This window comes from Aspergillus fijiensis (genome assembly GCF_003184825.1).
Source record: "Aspergillus fijiensis CBS 313.89 unplaced genomic scaffold BO72scaffold_31, whole genome shotgun sequence".
NCBI classification, from domain to species: Eukaryota; Fungi; Ascomycota; class Eurotiomycetes; order Eurotiales; family Aspergillaceae; genus Aspergillus; species Aspergillus fijiensis.
The window spans coordinates 296,303-313,253 of NW_024469007.1; the positions used below are offsets into that span (position 1 = coordinate 296,303).

Consider the following 16,951-nt stretch of genomic DNA (forward strand, 5'->3'; position numbering starts at 1 on the left):
CTTTCTATATTTTAATATGTAGGGGGTGTTTGATTCAATTCAATGCTAACCTAGGTATCTATCTATACAAGCGACAATTGCGCCAATAACTATCCATATATGCATGATGCTTCCTTTCCGTATCCATCAATATCGTCCCAATCCAAGCATTCACCCTATATTCCACCCAGAATCCAAATCCCCATCCCCATCCCCATCCCCATCCGAAACAACCCCCCCCATCATATCGAGACAAATGAATAAGCTAGATGGAATCAAGCAAAAAGCCCCCACTCCACAACCTCCAACCCCCTGACCAACTCCGCCACCACCCCCTCACCCACCTCGACCTCCCTCCGCAACCCCTCCGCATCCCCCCTCTCCACAAACTCCTTCTCGGGAACGTTCACCAACACCAACAAATCAGTCTCCTGCTCCACCAACCTCACCAACAAAAACCAGCATTGCGTTGTCGTTGTCGTCCCCGCCTGGTCCCCACTCGACCCAGCCCCTGCAGCCCCAGCCCCAGCTCCCGCTCCCACAACCCTCTGCTGCTGCTGCTGCAGCTGCAGCTGCAAACCCACCCCCCTCCCCCCACGCACCGGGGACGTAAAACTAACCCGCCCAACATACCCGGCCACATCCCCCTGAAACTTCTCAAGCGCGACCCTAGTCGGCGGCTGTACGATCACCAGCGTATCCGCGGGATCGCAGATGTCGAGGAGGTGGTGGAGGGCGGCGGCGCGGTTGAGGGATTCTTGGTCTTGCGGGCTGGTTTCCGAAAGGAGGGCTGGGTGGGCGCGCAGGGTGGCTTGGGCGACGGGGTTAGGGACGGGTTGGTTGAGCTCGATGATTAGGGAGGAGAGGGTGGTGGGCGAGAGGTAGAGTTCTTGGTGGTCGGGGATTTCGCGGAGGGTGCTTTTGCCGGGGAGGGGGGTGTTAGTGAGGTGCGACTAGAATGGGGAAGAGGGGATTGGGGATCGGGGCTGGGGCTGGGGCAGGGCAACGTACCTGGCGTCGATCCAGCCTTGGGGGATGATGCCTTGGATGGCGCCGCCGTAGAGGGGTTGGGGGGTGTAGGTTGGCATTGTTTTGTTCTTCTGGGAGGTTGTGGAGGGGTGGAGGGTGGAGGGTGGAGGGTAGGTATTTTGTTGTGTGGTTGTGGTTGTGGGAGTGAGGAGATGGTGTAGTATCTGGGAGATTGAGGTATTGATGTGTAGTGTAGATGTTTTGTTGAAAGCTGAAGGAATAATGCTAAGCTACGGAACAGCCAGCTGGGATGGAAGAAGAACTTCACATGATAGCGGGGCTGCGGGGGTCTGGCGGCTTGCGGCTTGCATAAATGACTAATTATGCTCGGGCTTGCGACTCACCGATCTATAAGATGACTTAGAATCAACAACATCAGTCCCCTGGACTCATACTGTGACCCAATGCTTTTATATCTTAAGCACATAGCGTTGCAGAATGGTGTATCTTGCTCATATAAGGCTAGACTTATAACTCTCCCGTCAACCACTGACCAACCTACAAGTCATAGTCAACCACACCGGCCATCTGGACTCATTTGTGACTCAATGCCCTATATCTAGAACACATGGCGTCGCGGAATGCGATATGTCACCCACTCAAAGGCCGGACTGAATACCTAAGGGAGACTAAGTAATGACGACCGTCACAGTGCTAGCATAATGTGACTCTACGCCAGGTGTATACTGGTATACTGTACAGTTAAGCCAAGCCTAATCCCTGCCCCGAATACTCGCCAACTTCTCCCCCAGATGACTCTCCAACATCCGTCGATGACCCCCCAACACCAACCTCGCATCCGCCACCGACCTCGCATATTGCTCCACGAGCACCTCCAAACTCACCTCCTCCCCCCAATTCTCCTGCTCCAACTGCACCTCCACCCTTCTAACTGCATCCCTCCACACCTCCTCCAACTCCCCCCTCCACCCCAACGCCTCCGCCAACTCGCACACCCCATCGTCACAGTCTCCCAGCACACATACATCCCCGGGCCTCTTCCCCAGATCCCCCGCCGCCTCCCGATTCACCAAAACCCGGGGCACCCCCTCCCGCACCAACCGGGGTAATTGCGAACACGGCGCGACCTTCAAACTCGTCCCCAGCACCAACATAAGCTCCGCCTCGCGCACCACCGCCTCCCGCTCCGCATACTCGGGGGGGATCTCCTCGCCAAAGAACACGACATCGGGCTTCACCACGCCCCCCTCACACTCAGCCACCGAGCAATACGGCACCGCGCCCATCCGAACCGCCTCCCGCATTTGCGAGTCTGGACACGCCGTCCCGCACTTCCAGCACCGCTGGCCCGCGCGCCAGCTCCCGTGCACATTCAACGTCTTATCCGCGGGGATCCCCACCTCCGCCTCCAAACCGTCGACGTTCTGCGTGAACAGGAAATGGAGCAGGTTCTTGCGACTCAGTAACAGCAGAAAGGCGTGCGTGCGGGTTGGGCGCAAGGTGCGCGGGTGGCGGGCCCGCGCGATCGCGTAGAAGGGCTCCGGCGTGTGCTTGAAGTAGCTGAGGCTGAAGAGGGCCTCCGGGTAGGGGAGGAGGTGGCGGAGGGGTTGCAGCTGGTCGTAGAGACCCGACCCGGGAGTGCGGAAGTCCGGGATCCCCGCTGCGGTGGAGATGCCCGCGCCCACGAGGACGACGATGCGTTGGATCTGCTGGGTGCGGATTTGGTGGAGGATTTGGGGCAGGTCTGTCATTTTTCTTACTTCTTTTTAGGCTCTTTTTGGGGGAGGGGTTGGGGTTGTAGAGGGCGGTTGGGAGGGTAGGTATGCAGTTGGAAAATATGTAGATGGGGAGTGAAGAGGGGGTTTCCTTGCCTCCAGGGCAAGGCTGCATGCGTATCGAGCATATGGATATGATTGGGCTGCAGTCACCCTTCTCATATGGTGAACACTTCTGAACTGACTCCTCGTAGCAACGGCACAATTTATCCAATTATGGTTCAAAGTTCAATACTCCTTCGACCTACTCTATGAAAAGCTCGTCCTATTTCCAAGTAGCTATGCTATGTCTCGGAATTCCGAAGACCCGTTGAGGTCCACCCGAGCACGGAGATAACCACGGCTGCGTCCTCCATGACCCCCAACTGTCACGCCAGTATACCATCCGAGCCATCACCCTACCAGCCCGCCGCGCAGGCCCATCCGTGTGGCCCTTTTCGGAAAATACCTGAGAACTGATTAAACACGTTTTTAGAAAGTTTTATATCAAAAGACTAAACCTGTATCAATCACTAGTAGTATATAATTCTGATTAACTACTCAACTACCACGCCGAACTATATTTTCTGTATGGGCGCAATCTTTAGAGTCGATTGTAAGAATTTATTTAAGTCTAAAAAATTAAAAATATACTAAGAACTGACTATAGAAGTACAGATGTTAAGATTTTGCTCCCTCTGATCCGAACTTTATATGCTTTAGCAGGGCCATTGGCAGGACTAGCGTGTTTATAACAGGCGCAATTAAAAGTGCTGGCTTTGCTGATTTAGATTGATGTCTTAAAATTGATAAAATAAGACTTTTTAAGATAGAAAGTATAAGGTTAAAAATGGTGGGTTTGTATACTAAGAATAAGAGAGACGCGTTTAAAAAGATTGAATACTCGGTTCTCAGACTCTCTACGAGAAATTGAAAGCCGCATATTCTGATTGATCTATATGTATCCACATATATCTAATTAGAAATAGTATATGCATAACTTGAAGCTAGTCCTAGAGCGACTATTCCACGTCCAGAGGGGCTGAGCCTGCTGAGATAATTGAAAAGGTGCTTGAACAGATGCAAGTACGGGCCTTGCTGGGCCCGCTAGAGGCGCGTCGCAACGCCTTGGCCAAGGGAGGAACCCGCAGGTCAGGCCCTCGTATGTTCCTTTTTGTTATCCTGTTTCTTTGTCTCCCGCGTCCTGCTTCCGTCGGTGGTTGTCCTCCGCCTACAGGTATACTTCATGGGACAAAGGACCCGCCAACCTTGGAGCTGACTGGTTAGCCGAATCTACCTCCATCCGTTGGTCTCCTAGAATCACTGCGGAACTCGCTTTCAATGGCTCCCTCTGTTAATGGTTCCGTCTGTCAATGGCACCGTCTGTTTCCCTAACCACTCAAGCTCCTCCAGGCTGTCTCTTCCTCCCCACCTTCTTCGGCCTACTTTAGCACCTTCCGTTTCTCCCTTCTTATTATAGCTCCTGTCACTGCTACGACACACGATTCGACATGCAATCCGCCAGCGCTTACAGCCCAGTAGCATCGTGCTTATCCACGCTGTCGATTGTTCGAATCATGACTGCAGGGAAGTGTAACGATTTCCTCACATCAGGGAATATAAGACTACCATGCCCCTGTGAGCGAGGCATTCACCCCGTTTATCTTGACAAGCCCAAGCAAGTCAGCCGACTTGATCTATGCAAAGAGTGCAGCCATACGCTTGAGATGCATGATGATTTCGAGATTCTGTCCGAAGGTTCGCCGTCCGTCAGTGGTCTAGAGCAACCGCACGTTGAGACCAGTGAAGTATACAAAGGTTATGTTCTGTCTGTATTCCCCATATCCTAGCTAATAGTGTGTCGCGGTCACAGTCACGCTTAAGGCGCAGGACCCGAACATCTGTCCTCGACAGGACACAGTTTCAGTACTAGCCGACATTATCAAAAATAATCTAGTTACCCATGTTCGGGGTACTCCTGCGAGCGGAAAGACAATGCTTGCTCGCCTGCTTCGTGATCATCTTATCGAGAACGGCTGGAAAGTCTTTTTCATGGGCACATGGGGAGTACACCTTATCAAATTTGCTCCCGATGATTACGATAACGCTTGGGATGTGTTGGGGCTTAAGCTCAAGGATCGCTACCCAAAGCAGAATCCAGCAGCCTTTTCCGCTCCAAACTCTCTGCTTCTCGTTGACGAGGCACAGGCGTCATACAAAGATGAGATACTCTGGGGCGAAATTATCAAGGAGCAACTGAATGGTATCGTCAAGAGAGATATGCGAATTTGCCTCGTCTGTTCTTATGGGAGTCCAACCACCGGCGTCGAGCCTGGTATCTTTATCCCAGCCGAATTTACCACGAGCCAGCGCATTACCATCACTCCGCAACAAATTCCAGGCTCCCCGCAAATAGGCCTTTTTACACCAGGCTCGAATTTGACGACGCTGTTTCCCGAGACAGTCAAGTCTACAGACAACAACAACACGGACAAGCCTAAGACACCAGCAAAGACCGCAGATGTCAGCACAACCGAGACACGTCAACTGTCCGACCAGATAAAGAAAATAATTGAGGTCGGAGTCCAGCAGCTCCTCGAAACAATTACACAGAAACTTCAGACACCTGTACCTCAGACACCTGTACCCGACGATCTCAGCCCAGACAACACACCTCGCAAAACAGGCATTGGACTCGGACCACCCAAGCCAGAGGACAGACCCAAGACTGACGCACCCAAGACTGCCAAAGCGAAATTTGCCATACTCCGTACTACAGCTAAAAGAAAGACGCCGGCACTCCCAGATGCAAACAAACACGCAAAGTTTCTGCAGCAGAAAGCCGACGAAATTACAGTTCAGAAAAACATTGGGTATTGGGATCTGGACGACGAAAACCAGTATCATGACAACTTCACTCTACATGAGGAAGCCGGTGGCTATATATTCTCTTTCACAAATGGGCATCCCGGAGCTGTAAACGCGATACTATCCTACATCTATGAAGTATGTTTTGTTTACTATCCATCTTGGCAATGATCTTTGGTCAAGTGTGAATAGAACTATGTGGCTGATTTAGGCTTCAGTAATATCGCAGCCCGATTACACATGGGAAACTACCCGTGATGACGAAACAGCATGTTATTCTCAGCTTGAAAGAAGATGAAGAAGTTTGGACGCATCTCGCATCTTGCTCTGTCGCTCGCTCTTTTCCGAAAGGCCCTAAACTGACACCTCGAGTCGTCAATGTCCTTGGAGACATTGCGGAGCAAGGAAGCATCGAATGGGAGGAGAACAATGAAGGGATGGGTCAATGTTATGTGAACGGCTGGATCCATAAGACCATCGTGCTTGATGCCACTTGCCCTATTGGAAAAGACATGGTTGTTCTTCCGTCACGTCTACACGAGAAGTAAGTTCCTCTTATATGTTACCTCCTTTGAAGAATTCTAAACAGAACTAGATGGGTCGAAAGATTTGTTGGCGGTATATCAGCCTCTCTGCCCCTACGATTTGATACGCTTCAAACCCTTTGTTGTGAAGTCCTCGGTCGCTTTTCCGTCATGTATTTACGACATGCCTCCAAGGGGAAGAAAATGTCCAGCGCATCGACATATAGGGCTTTGGAAGCTCAGTACCAAGACGAGTTCTATAAAGCATTCAGATCGGTCGCTGGGCGGGCGGTTCCAATTTGCTCGGAGTGGTCCAGAACGCAGGACGGCACAGCGGATTTCTACATACCCGAGAAGAAGTGGGCCATCGAGGTCCTCCGTGACCACAGGAAGATTGACGAGCATGTCTCAAGGTTCCGCGAGGGCGGAGCGTACTATGGCTGGATAGAGGACGGCACAATTCAAGAATGGATTGTCATCGATTGTGCGACTACTTTGCGTAACAAAGGTCAGTTCTGTTCTCTCTGACTTGCTTCATGTTGCTGATAGTTTACAGTTCACCGTGAGCCAAATCTCATCCATGCCATCTTCCTAGCAGATTACACAGAGTTACAAGTCTTTGGTCGGCAGAGGTTACCCATATATAAAGCTCGCCTACAATGATATGAATTTGTCTTTAAGTTAGTATGTGTGTCAAGGCTTACTATGTTCTTTTTGCGGTTGTCCTTCAGTGAAAGTTCTAATGCTAGTAGGTTGGTCAATCTTATACTACGAGGTCCTGGTCATCGGGTGACTTGTGATCAGCATCGGCCAAGGCATGCAAAGCACGCCAAATCTTTGTGATTGGGCCTATAGGTTTGGGTAGATATGTATATATCAAAGTCTACTAAGAATGATTTATATAAGTAAAGAATCACGCGAGGAACTATGTAAGCAAGGCTGTTTATGTGAGTAAGGCTCTTTATGCAAGCAAAGCTATTTATGCAAGGATGGCCGCAAGCAAGGGTTTTTGTGCAAGCGAGATTCAAAATACGAGCGAGGCAGTCCGCAGCGGTCCTCGCAGCCGTGGTGATTTAAACAATTGAGATTCTTTGTACTCCTTGAGGTCTGTTACGATGTGCTTCGCAATCATGTGAGCCCACGTGGCGCAGTTGGTCAAGAGTAGTACTGTAATGAGAATCAGTGCAAAGCCTGATTATCCGAGGGCGTTGTGGTAATTGATTTGGGGTCATCGACGGATATTGGAGCGTCATTCTGGGGAGAAGTTGGCGAGTATTCAGAGCAGAAGTTGGCTTGAGATCCACTGGCATTTAGCGTAGAGTCCCGTCATGATATGCTGGCACTATTCAACTACGAGTACTCCGTAGATGCTGCAGACTCGGCAAAGTGCTCAACATGCCGATGGTAGGGCGGGCTCGGTAAGAGCTGCCTCGGTCCCCGAGCCTAACCCTAAACCGCCGGAACTGGAACTATGGAGTCGACGCCGGCGCCGGCGCCGGCGCCTCATAGCAAAATCTACCTAACTTGAAGCACTACAGTACTCACCAATATGATCAATTCCAATCGAGAGTAACCAGATCAAGCACGAGACCACCTACCTATCGACGTATCTCGAGCAGATATTTATCATCTCCAGCTTCCTCCCCCTCCCCCTTTCCACTCCACGCAATCTGCACGGTCTCATACTTCGGTCTCGGCAACACAACCATACAGCCGACCGGCAATCCGGGGTCGTAGCTTCTGATTGATCCGCGCCATCCTCCCACCTGTTTCTCATGCCCACTACTTACAACGAACCCTTGAGAGGAATCTTTTCCCTCCTCCTCTACCTCATGCTTTCCCTCTAGCCCACCAACCCCATTGCCTGTCAGCATAGCGGGACCTCATCATCACCATGTCCTTTATCAGACCGCGCCCCCACCTCTTCCTCCGTTCCCTGCATACGTCACCGCCGCCACCACCACCACCACCAGCAGCAGCCGCACGAGTCCAACTGGCCTACGAGCTCCATCACCACCACCGCCAACCACCTCGCACCAGCAGCAGCAGTAGCCCCTCAACATCGCCAATTCTCTTCCTCCATGGGTTTCTCGGCTCAAAGCGCGAGAATCGGATGATTAGTAGGCAAGCACTTCCCTCCCGACTTGGGTTCGTTGCAGTAGTTCCAGGTCCCCTGGCGTCTTTTCTCCCCCTTCTTCTTATTTCCCGCCGTACCCACTAGTCATGCTGTACCTCAGAAACGATACTGGGAAACCCATGGTAGCTAACATGAGGACTTAGACAACTGGCCAAGGATACCTCCCGATCAGTCTATGCATTGGTATGTTCCTTTCCTTCTCTTGTGGAAATTACCGGAATTACATTGTTGCCGCCGAGTCATGCCACTTCCCATTGAGATTTAGTACCTAGCGATACTCCAGGCACTTGAATTGATTTCGGATAATTTGACACGGAGACAGGATCTGCGCAATCACGGCGACTCCGGCCACCATCCGAAACACGATTATGTGGAACTCGCGCTAGATGTGCGAAGCTTCATCGAGAAGCACCGCATTCGAGAGCCGACGATCATCGGACATTCGATGTATGTGCGAGAAATCTCTTTGCCCACCCGCCATTCTTCAGTCATTGATCCAATCTTTCTCTCATGCTCACAGGGGAGCGAAAACAGCTTTAACCCTGGCGCTGGAATCTCCCCACCTCATCAAAGATGTCGTGGCCATCGACAACGGTCCCATCCATCTGCCGCTCAAATCGGATTTTCTTGGATACCTCCAAGGCTTGGCCCGATTGCAAGAGGAGCGGATCACGAGCCATCGGCAAGCCGATGAAATACTGGCGGCATATGAGAAGGTAAACTACCTTTCACAATGATGTCCTTTCTTGTTTCCGTTCTAAGATTGATTATCAGTTCTCTGACTAATAATCTAGGACCCCGCCATTCGGCTCTGGCTCATCAGCAACCTCGTAAAGAAACCAAATTCGTCATATCTCGACCTGCGAATTCCTGTGGAGATCCTGAAAACGGCCATGGGGCCTTTGGGCGATTTCCCCTACCGAGAGACCCAGGAAGAAGGAGGATGCAGGCAGTTTCATGGGCGGTTGCTCTTCCTGAGAGCACTTCGGAGCCATTACATTCCGGAAACGGCATTTCCGACGATATTTTCGTTCTTCCCAGCTTCCAAGATCGTAAATATCGATAGTGGTCACTGGATCGTTCAAGAGAAACCGGAGGAACTCCGGCAAAGTACGTTTGTGCTTCCCCTGCCCAACCTATCCCTCGTTATTTTCGCCTGGAGCCGAATGCGCGATACTGACGCTTAGTCCTTCGTTCTAGTTGTTACCGAGTTTTTGTCATAGCCTAGAAAAGGCCCCGTCCGGTGGTCGATGGGCTTTGCATGTTAGACGATTTTCGGAACAAACATGCGAAACCTCCTTGCAGGCTCGACCCAAGATATTGTTTGTGCATGCAGGGTCGCTCATACACAAGCAGAACCGCAACAACTTTGCAAGCCGGCCCGTGTAACAACATCCTTAGTATGGCGTATCTAGATCACTGTCCAGAGTAGGCCAATAGATTCCTTGCATTTGTGTATCAATCAAGAACTCGTCCAGTTGAGCCGGATAAAACTCGTCCTGTGACAAGAACGCGCCCATTGAGGGCTCCATGAAGACGGCACTGCTCCCACCGGCAGCCTGCTGCGTCATAAGTAGAGGCGGTCCGACGTCCGCAATGGACGCGCGCGGCTGGATAGCGGGGACATTCTGATGAGCCTCGACACCTGAAAGCGGTCCCTCGGTGATAGCGTCGTTTGTTGAAGGATATGGATCATCCGCGATTGTAAGACCCTGTATGTCAGTCTTGATCCCATCCAGGTGTTGGCAGTAATCCCTAGCAGGATAGTTTCCAGCATCGCGTAGACTTTCGAGCAGGTGACTGGCAAATTCAAACTTCTGTCGATCTTCTTCAGGACTGTCGGTGAGCAGACTCGCGATAGCCAGGATGGTAGTAGCGGAGAAGAGCTGCTGGGTCGTAAAGCAGTCGAATGTCCGCACCGATCCTTCGCTCCAAGCTTCGGTGATGATGTTGAATGAGTCTCGCGCGCACTGGATACATGCTTCTGCGAGTGTTCGTGTATCAGTGTGGAGATGATCCATGCTGGGTGAATTTACCCCAGCCGTCATCCGAACGCGAGTCACGTAGAGGAGGACAGGGCGAGTGGTCAAGATCAAACACTGGAAGGGTCAGTCGGGTCACTTTTTAGGCAACAACAGAATCAAGCCAACCTGGTTGAAGGAGAGATGGAGGTCCATCGTGGCGGGTCCTCGATAAGAGCCGTTTGCAGTCGCCCTCAAAGCCTCTGGTATAGTCCGATACCAGTGCCGAAGATCCTTCAGGGCAATTTGAACCCGACCCAAGAAAGGGCTAGAGTATGTACTTCGCCCGTAGAGTGTCCTGATAATCCTGTTGGTCAGCCTGGCAAGAGAGATTCTCGACGCAAGAGAATCGGTGTACTGAAAATCCACAGCTTGGATCTCGGTAAGTTGGATCTCCTTAGGAACATCAACAAAGATCTCCTCGTCCGAGACTGATATTGCTTGGCTGCTGATAGTTGCACACTGATGATCGAGAAGATAGGAAGTCCACCAAAGTCGATTTAGGTGTTCCCGAGTACCTGCATCATGAATTTGAGAGTTCGGTACGTTGAAGTGTAACCCCATGACGATGCAGTGCCGAATGGCGGAGCTGGCTAAGAAGTATGCAGAATGACGCCTGTTGACGTGTAGCGAGTACAGAGCCTAGAGCACCCTTCAGCAAAAGGGAAAAAGACAACGGAAAGACATAGGCGCCCATTCTGAGTTGCAGTATACTTACCAAGATCAGACAGGTCTCCACGTAGTCAGTGGTGGGCCGTTCATGTAAGGCACCGTACGCCTTGCTCGCATCCTTGAAGAATACCATACCCGGTACCCCGTCAGGTGAAGTTTTACCCTGGCTTGAATAAAGCTCCCCAAATGCGAACAACGCAGAGATCTTACATTTAGAGAGAGGGTCTAGCGAGGCTGGCGCTTGGATGTACTTGCCAAATAGGGACCAGGTGGCACTTTTCCGCACAATGTGATAACGCCCGTCAAAGTATGCTAGAGCTGTTTTGAGCAAGAAGCGGGCATGTACATGGTTCAGCTCAGGAAGGACGCAGTTAGGCACTGGATCATTTGCAGGATAGGCTGTCCTTGGAATGTGGTTTTGGGGCCTCTTGGAGATAGTTTGACGGATTCGAGTTGCGAAGGCCGGATCAGCAACCTCGCCTATCAGGATGGGAATTCGGGAAGAGTTGACAGGCAGGAACCACGGTCTTTCATCCATCAAGGGGTTTCGAGTCGGTTCTTCGAAGTGATCCGTTGCTGGGCTCGTTGGCGTAGGCTCTGGGGCAGGCTCAGGGGCAGATCTAATTCGATCCCCAGAGCGAGCGCGCAGAGCATCATTTTCTTGAATGAGTCGGTCGAGATAACTATTTTGGACCCCTTCTTCAGCCAAGATCCACAATCCCAGGTTTCAGCATCAGCACACACTTTTGACTGATCTTGATCTGACGATCTCGCTTCGGATATATACACTCCGACACGCAGTCCGATTGCACACAGGTCTTACAGGGGGCGCCTCCGGGGCATCGGACCTTCCTTGCATGACACCTTTCGCAACTAGAAGACAGTTATAGAAGTTATTGCTTTGATGCCGCTGAGCGGAACGGATGAGCACTTACGCGACCGATTTGGATTTGCGAGCAGACCCGGCTAGACGCCGATCCACACCTCTAACCTTCTGGCTCCTGTCTGGCGGCATTCGAGTAGCTTTTGCCCGATGAGAAGGGGGGGAGGGGTGACAAAAAGGCCGAGTTGATGATTTCGCTGGAGAAGATGGAGTGGCGAGGGAGACTACCTTATCTTCTCGGCAAGAGCAAGTCCGTGCCGGCGAGGGAGGAGGATGATTACCTCAGCCTGTATGTATTGTATGCATTGCATGCATCAACCACACGACATCCTCTGTCCCTGGAATCACAACATCACTAATTTCATCATATACACTTAAGAGTGATATGCAAACGCGCGCCGTTTCAATGCCGGGTCGATCCACGCGGCGAGTCTGCCTCATTGGCCGAACGAGGGGCGATACTGGATATGACCCAGAGTAAACGAACGGCAAAAAGGGTTTCGTGCCGACTAATCGTCGTTTCGCTTGCTCAGTCTGTTGGCTATTATTATAGAGGAAAGACTCCCTTGGACCTTTGTCCAGAAGGAAGCTCAGCTGCCTGAAGCCCACCATCTTTGATATCCACATCCGTCGACCCGTTCTTCCCAATTCAAACCAAGCACAATCTCATAGCCTGCACCGCGATTGACCGACCCACGCAATGTCAGACTGGGCTCACGTCTCTAACCCTCAGCGTCTCGAGAAGGCCGCCGAGCTGAACGCCGCCGAGTGCGTTCGAAACCTCTCCCACTGGGCGCATGCAGTCGACGAGATCGCGACGTGGCCCGAGTACAGCCCTCAGCCGCTGCACTCCATGACAAACACGGCGAGAGAACTGAAGCTTGCGAACCTATTCGTGAAAGACGAAAGCACACGGTTCGGAACCAGTCTCGGCTCATTCAAAGCTCTCGGGGCGCCGTACGCCGTTTTCCGGATCCTGGCCGACAAGGTGTTCGCAAAGACTGGCGTGCGACCGACATCAGCCGAGCTGAGGACAGGCCAATACAGGACCATCACAGAGCGGGTCACCGTCTGCGTGGCCACGGATGGCAATCAGGGCAGAGGACTCGCCTACGGAGCCAAGATCTTCGGGTGTCGGTGTGTCGACTACATCCACAACCACGTCAGCGAGGGCCGCGCCGAGGCCATGAAAGACCTGGGCGCCGTCGTGATCCGCATCGACGGCGAGTACGAGGCCTCCGTGGAGCGCGCCAAGGAGGATGCGCGCATGAACGGATGGCACTTCGTCAGCAGTACCTCGTGGAGCGACTTCGACGGCGGGATCCCGCAGAATGTGATGAATGCATACATGGTGGTGGTCGAGGAAGCCCTTCGCATGCTCCCCGCCGAGGCAGCGATTTCGCACGTCTTCGTCTGTGGTGGGGTGGGCAGCATCGCGGCGGCCGTGTTCCTGGGGTTCATGCTTCGTCACCAGAGCCTCAAGCAGACGGGCAGCACTCTTGAATCACCGCCTCGATTTGTGGTGGTGGAGCCACGGGAGGCGGATTGCCTCTTCCAAAGCGCCCGTCAAGGCGCTCCCATCCAGTCAGAGGGGACTCTACGAACGCTGATGACCGGCCTGGCGTGTCGCGCACCCTCACCAGCCGCCTGGAAGGTTCTGTCGTGGTTGACTAGCGATTTTGTCTCCGTTCCAGATACGGTGGCTGTGGAGGGAATGAAGTTTCTGGCCAGCCCGGCCGCCGGTGACGTGCCGGTGGTCTGCGGTGAGTCGTCTGCCGCCAACATGGGTGTCTTGTTGCAGGCTGGATGTGATAATGGGCTGCGCGAGAGACTCGGCTTGGATGAAAACAGCCAGGTGATGATCTTCAATCTAGAGGGAGCTACGGATTCGAAGATTTTCGAGGAGCTTGTTGGACAGTCCCCTCAAGCAGTATTTGCTGCCCAGTCTTCTTTCACGAGACCTTAGAGATAGTAATGCAACAGTATATACCCTTCCATATTTATTAGCAATAAAGGTGGATGCATTGTATGCCAGCCTTTTTCGCAGTGGTCAACCATCCATCCATGAGCAGGTAGTACCAAAGCACAGTACATCTGAACCTTACCCAAAAGAATACTTCTTTAAGATCTTACAACAAACCCCCACATTACTTCCCACTACAACATCCAACTGCCCCGTTCAAAGATGAGCCACAACCTCAATCTCCACATCCGTCCCCAGCGGCAGCTGCTTCACGGCCACACAAGTTCTTGCCTGCACCCATCCAGTCAGTCAGGACATTCGCGCACCACCATCCAAACCACCAGAGAAACACATACCGGCGGCGAGCCATTGCTGAACACACTCAAGTAGGCCTCATTCATGGACCCATAGTTACTCATATCATCGATAAAGATCGTGGCTTTAATCTTGAACGTTTCAACGAAGCAGATGAATTAGTGCTCAGCTGCTGTTATGATCAAAACGCACACCTCGGCCAAGGCGAGAACTCACGATATTATCCAAACAGCTCCCCGCCGCCTCGAGGATGTTCGAGAGATTCTTCAGGCATTGGACCTCTCAACGATGCCGTCAGCAAGAGTCTCCAGGTCATAATCGAATCGCGAGCCTCGATCGTACCGTGCGGTCTCCGGTAGTCCCTTCGACCAGCCGGCCCGTCGCGGGGTCCATGCCCACGGCTCCCGAGGTATAGACCGTCTTCTCGTGCACGATGGCCTGGGAGAAGAAAGGCTTGGGGGCCGGGGCGTTGTCGGTTCGGATGGCGCGTTTGCTCATGGCTGCGCGTGCTTGTTCCGTTTACTTTGGTAGGTGAGGGGAGGGGAACGGAGGAAAGTGAAGGGAGGGAGGGGGGAGGGAGGGTGGAGGTAGAGAGAGAAAGAGGATTGGGTATTATTTGTAGGACATATTCAAATAAGTATAGAGAATAGCATCTGTGTTGGTAGCTCTTGCATGGGAGACTTGGGTGTGCGGTATGGTTACAGCACAAACAATGCACGGCATGTTGGATGCGAATGCCGAGCGCTTCTCGGCACCGGAAATGAACTTCCCGGCGTCGCGGTGGGGATGCATAATCTTCGCTTCTGGATCTCAAACTTTCATGTTCTGTGTTTCTTGTTACATTTTGTTTTTCATGTGTCTGACTGAGTGGTTCATTCTACACGTGTTTATGGCTTACAATTTTTGAAGGTATAAGCTAAGCGAACCATGAAATTTAGGCCGTTCTAGATACAGTACATGCAGCATCATATCTAGCAAGACACAAGAGTTCAGTATGTTCAGCCGGTGGTGGCTAAGTACCCCTCCCCGAAAATGTACACGGACGAATCAAGTGATATCCCGGATAGGATCCTCATGCAGGGCAATCTACTAAACCAATTGCCCGGGTCTCAAGCCCAACTCCACACAAACCCGCTCCAAGCTCTGCGTTTGTGCGCGCTGATACCACTCATCGACATCCATTGGTCGCTCCTGGAGCGCCCTCTCGAGTCCCTCCCGATCGCTCTTCCCTTCTTGACAGAGCACGCGATTGCTGGTCGGACCTTGAGACTGCAGGTTGGATTGAAAGATCCCTGCGGCGGAGAAGGGAAGAAAATCCTCATACGTGATGGGCGACGCCTCGATCCGCCCTTCGCCTATCAATTGCTCCAGAGAATAAGCGCTGGATCTATCTTGCGGCAAGGCGTCCATGCCATCTTTTCCCGTGCAACGGTATTCGCAGTAGATCAACCCCTGCTGCCTCAGCTCGGTCCAGTCATCCGGGTACTGTTTGAAGACCGCAGCCATGACGGCATCGACCTGCTCGGGGTCGGCGCCTGTAGCTTGAGCCATGCTTTCCTCCAAAAGTCTGTCATATAGCTGTCTGCCTTTGGGTGTGACGGCAGCGCCTCGCTCTTCGATTTCGCCGAAACGGGCCTTGTGAGTACCTCTCACCCAGTGGCTCTCGCCGGGACCCGAAGAAGTTTTGAAGTTCACCGTCTCCTCCAGAGCAAGGAAGCTGGTCTGCCGGAGGAGAATCGGACACTTACGAAGGGGCGGACCTTCGATGCGGGACTTGACTGCCATGCCCGCGGCCTTCATGGTAGCCTGAACCTCGGCGATGTCCAATGTTCGCGGCGTGAGATGATTGATGTGAGCGCTCTGGAAGCAGGCGATGTCGGCCAAAATGGGATGCTCATGCTTCAGGACTTGGTACTGCTCGTATGTTGCGGCTGCTACCGACTGCCAACTGAAGCTGCGGAGCGCTTCAGGAACGAACACCGCCGCTTGCTCCCTGGTAAGTCTATGATGCTGTGCTTCGGCAACGTCGAGTAGTTTCAGAAGCTTATCGGTGAAGATCTCTCTTTGCTTCAGCAAGCTTATGGCCTGCTCTCTGGCGGCTTCTGACGCCAGTAGCTCTGGCCGAAGGAGTGTGGTGAACACCCGAAAGGGATTGCGATCGAGGCTCGAAGTTGTCCGCGGGCGAAAGCAGGTCGCGTGCATTGGGAGCCCGGCCACAGATAGATCGTAGTAGCCTACGGGTTGCATGCCCAGCACCCGGAAAATTCGTCGCATAGTCTGAAGCTCGTAGGGGGTTCCGAGGCGGATAGCCCCGTGTCGTTCGAGGGTCAGTCGCTCTGCGCTGGCTCGCAGCGCCACCGTATCGGAGGTAGGATCGACTGTTGCTGCATTGATGTCGCGCACGATCTTGATCAGGTCGCCGTACAGAGGCACTTCCTGCTTGTACATTGCAGACATGGCGGAGGCGAACTCCGTCCGCAAGTTATCGGCCTCAACCATCGGAGGGTGAGCTGGCTCGATTATCTGGGTCATGGCGTAAATTGCTGTTTGTCTGGCGTGGAAGGATTTGAGCTCAGATGTCGAGGAACAAGGACCTGCGCATCCCGCACCGCAACTATCGACTTATATTGACATCGGTACCAGGATTGCGCGTACAAGTACATGAGACTGATGCATGTGATTGATTCAACGTCAGCTCAGAGCAGAGTGTATGCATATCTTCGGCAAGATAGTCTCGTTGCCGAAGTAGTAGACGGAGGGAATTGTACTTTCCCGTGTCCGGCGTAGATTCTTGCTGCCCCGAGGGGAACCACGGGTTAAATGCGAAGGCCAGGTGGGCGATGCA

The 16,951-nt window shown here is 52.5% G+C and overlaps 8 protein-coding genes across 8 annotated transcripts; 3 read left to right on the top strand and 5 right to left on the bottom strand.

The window, feature by feature from the left end:
- Positions 1-254: 254 nt before the first annotated feature.
- mog1 (Ran GTPase-binding protein MOG1) lies at positions 255-1,245 on the bottom strand (the record flags this gene model as incomplete). Its single annotated transcript, XM_040943140.1, has 2 exons — positions 991-1,245; positions 255-897 (listed from the first exon to the last, which is right to left on the bottom strand). The coding sequence occupies exons 1-2, from the start codon at positions 1,065-1,067 to the stop codon at positions 255-257; spliced, it is 720 nt and encodes a 239-aa protein (XP_040800177.1). The 5' UTR covers positions 1,068-1,245.
- Positions 1,246-1,510: 265 nt separating this feature from the next.
- On the bottom strand, positions 1,511-2,955 carry BO72DRAFT_449206 (putative SIR2 family histone deacetylase). Its single transcript, XM_040944968.1, has one exon. The coding sequence runs from the start codon at positions 2,718-2,720 to the stop codon at positions 1,722-1,724; it is 999 nt and encodes a 332-aa protein (XP_040800178.1). The 5' UTR covers positions 2,721-2,955; the 3' UTR covers positions 1,511-1,721.
- A 1,763-nt stretch (positions 2,956-4,718) lies between these two features.
- On the top strand, positions 4,719-6,778 carry BO72DRAFT_497448 (uncharacterized protein; the record flags this gene model as incomplete). Its single annotated transcript, XM_040948692.1, has 4 exons — positions 4,719-5,729; positions 5,861-6,135; positions 6,187-6,623; positions 6,672-6,778. 4 exons carry the CDS (start codon positions 4,719-4,721, stop codon positions 6,776-6,778), a joined length of 1,830 nt encoding a protein of 609 aa, XP_040800179.1.
- A 1,231-nt stretch (positions 6,779-8,009) lies between these two features.
- BO72DRAFT_380848 (putative alpha/beta hydrolase) lies at positions 8,010-9,439 on the top strand (the record flags this gene model as incomplete). Its single annotated transcript, XM_040941402.1, has 5 exons — positions 8,010-8,263; positions 8,396-8,435; positions 8,575-8,699; positions 8,773-8,968; positions 9,047-9,439. The coding sequence occupies 5 exons, from the start codon at positions 8,010-8,012 to the stop codon at positions 9,437-9,439; spliced, it is 1,008 nt and encodes a 335-aa protein (XP_040800180.1).
- Positions 9,440-9,457: 18 nt separating this feature from the next.
- BO72DRAFT_150883 (fungal specific transcription factor domain-containing protein) lies at positions 9,458-11,697 on the bottom strand. Its single transcript, XM_040939227.1, has 3 exons — positions 10,992-11,697; positions 10,403-10,915; positions 9,458-10,351 (listed from the first exon to the last, which is right to left on the bottom strand). The coding sequence occupies exons 1-3, from the start codon at positions 11,481-11,483 to the stop codon at positions 9,650-9,652; spliced, it is 1,707 nt and encodes a 568-aa protein (XP_040800181.1). The 5' UTR covers positions 11,484-11,697; the 3' UTR covers positions 9,458-9,649.
- A 489-nt stretch (positions 11,698-12,186) lies between these two features.
- Positions 12,187-13,794, top strand: BO72DRAFT_478337 (tryptophan synthase beta subunit-like PLP-dependent enzyme; the record flags this gene model as incomplete). Its single annotated transcript, XM_040947495.1, has 1 exon — positions 12,187-13,794. The coding sequence occupies exon 1, from the start codon at positions 12,529-12,531 to the stop codon at positions 13,792-13,794; it is 1,266 nt and encodes a 421-aa protein (XP_040800182.1). The 5' UTR covers positions 12,187-12,528.
- Positions 13,795-13,968: 174 nt separating this feature from the next.
- BO72DRAFT_431662 (YjgF-like protein) lies at positions 13,969-14,604 on the bottom strand (the record flags this gene model as incomplete). The annotated part of the gene is made up of 4 exons (XM_040943141.1): positions 13,969-14,082; positions 14,148-14,237; positions 14,323-14,385; positions 14,449-14,604. 4 exons carry the CDS (start codon positions 14,602-14,604, stop codon positions 14,008-14,010), a joined length of 384 nt encoding a protein of 127 aa, XP_040800183.1. The 3' UTR covers positions 13,969-14,007.
- Positions 14,605-14,993: 389 nt separating this feature from the next.
- BO72DRAFT_478338 (DUF1338-domain-containing protein) lies at positions 14,994-16,865 on the bottom strand (the record flags this gene model as incomplete). Its single annotated transcript, XM_040947496.1, has 2 exons — positions 15,238-16,865; positions 14,994-15,050 (listed from the first exon to the last, which is right to left on the bottom strand). The coding sequence occupies exons 1-2, from the start codon at positions 16,636-16,638 to the stop codon at positions 14,994-14,996; spliced, it is 1,458 nt and encodes a 485-aa protein (XP_040800184.1). The 5' UTR covers positions 16,639-16,865.
- Between the last annotated feature and the right edge of the window lie 86 nt (positions 16,866-16,951).

Bases quoted from the DNA above. Each gene is read 5' to 3' on its own strand.
- BO72DRAFT_449206 (XM_040944968.1), bottom strand. From the start codon at position 2,720: ATGACAGACCTGCCCCAAATCCTCCACCAAATCCGCACCCAGCAGATC.
- BO72DRAFT_150883 (XM_040939227.1), bottom strand. From the start codon at position 11,483: ATGGATGAAAGACCGTGGTTCCTGCCTGTCAACTCTTCCCGAATTCCC. The intron at 10,916-10,991 runs GTAAGTATACTG...AGGGTGCTCTAG, and splicing joins TGGAGACCTGTCTGATCTTG to GCTCTGTACTCGCTACACGT. The intron at 10,352-10,402 runs GTTGGCTTGATT...TGACCCTTCCAG, and splicing joins TCCATCTCTCCTTCAACCAG to TGTTTGATCTTGACCACTCG.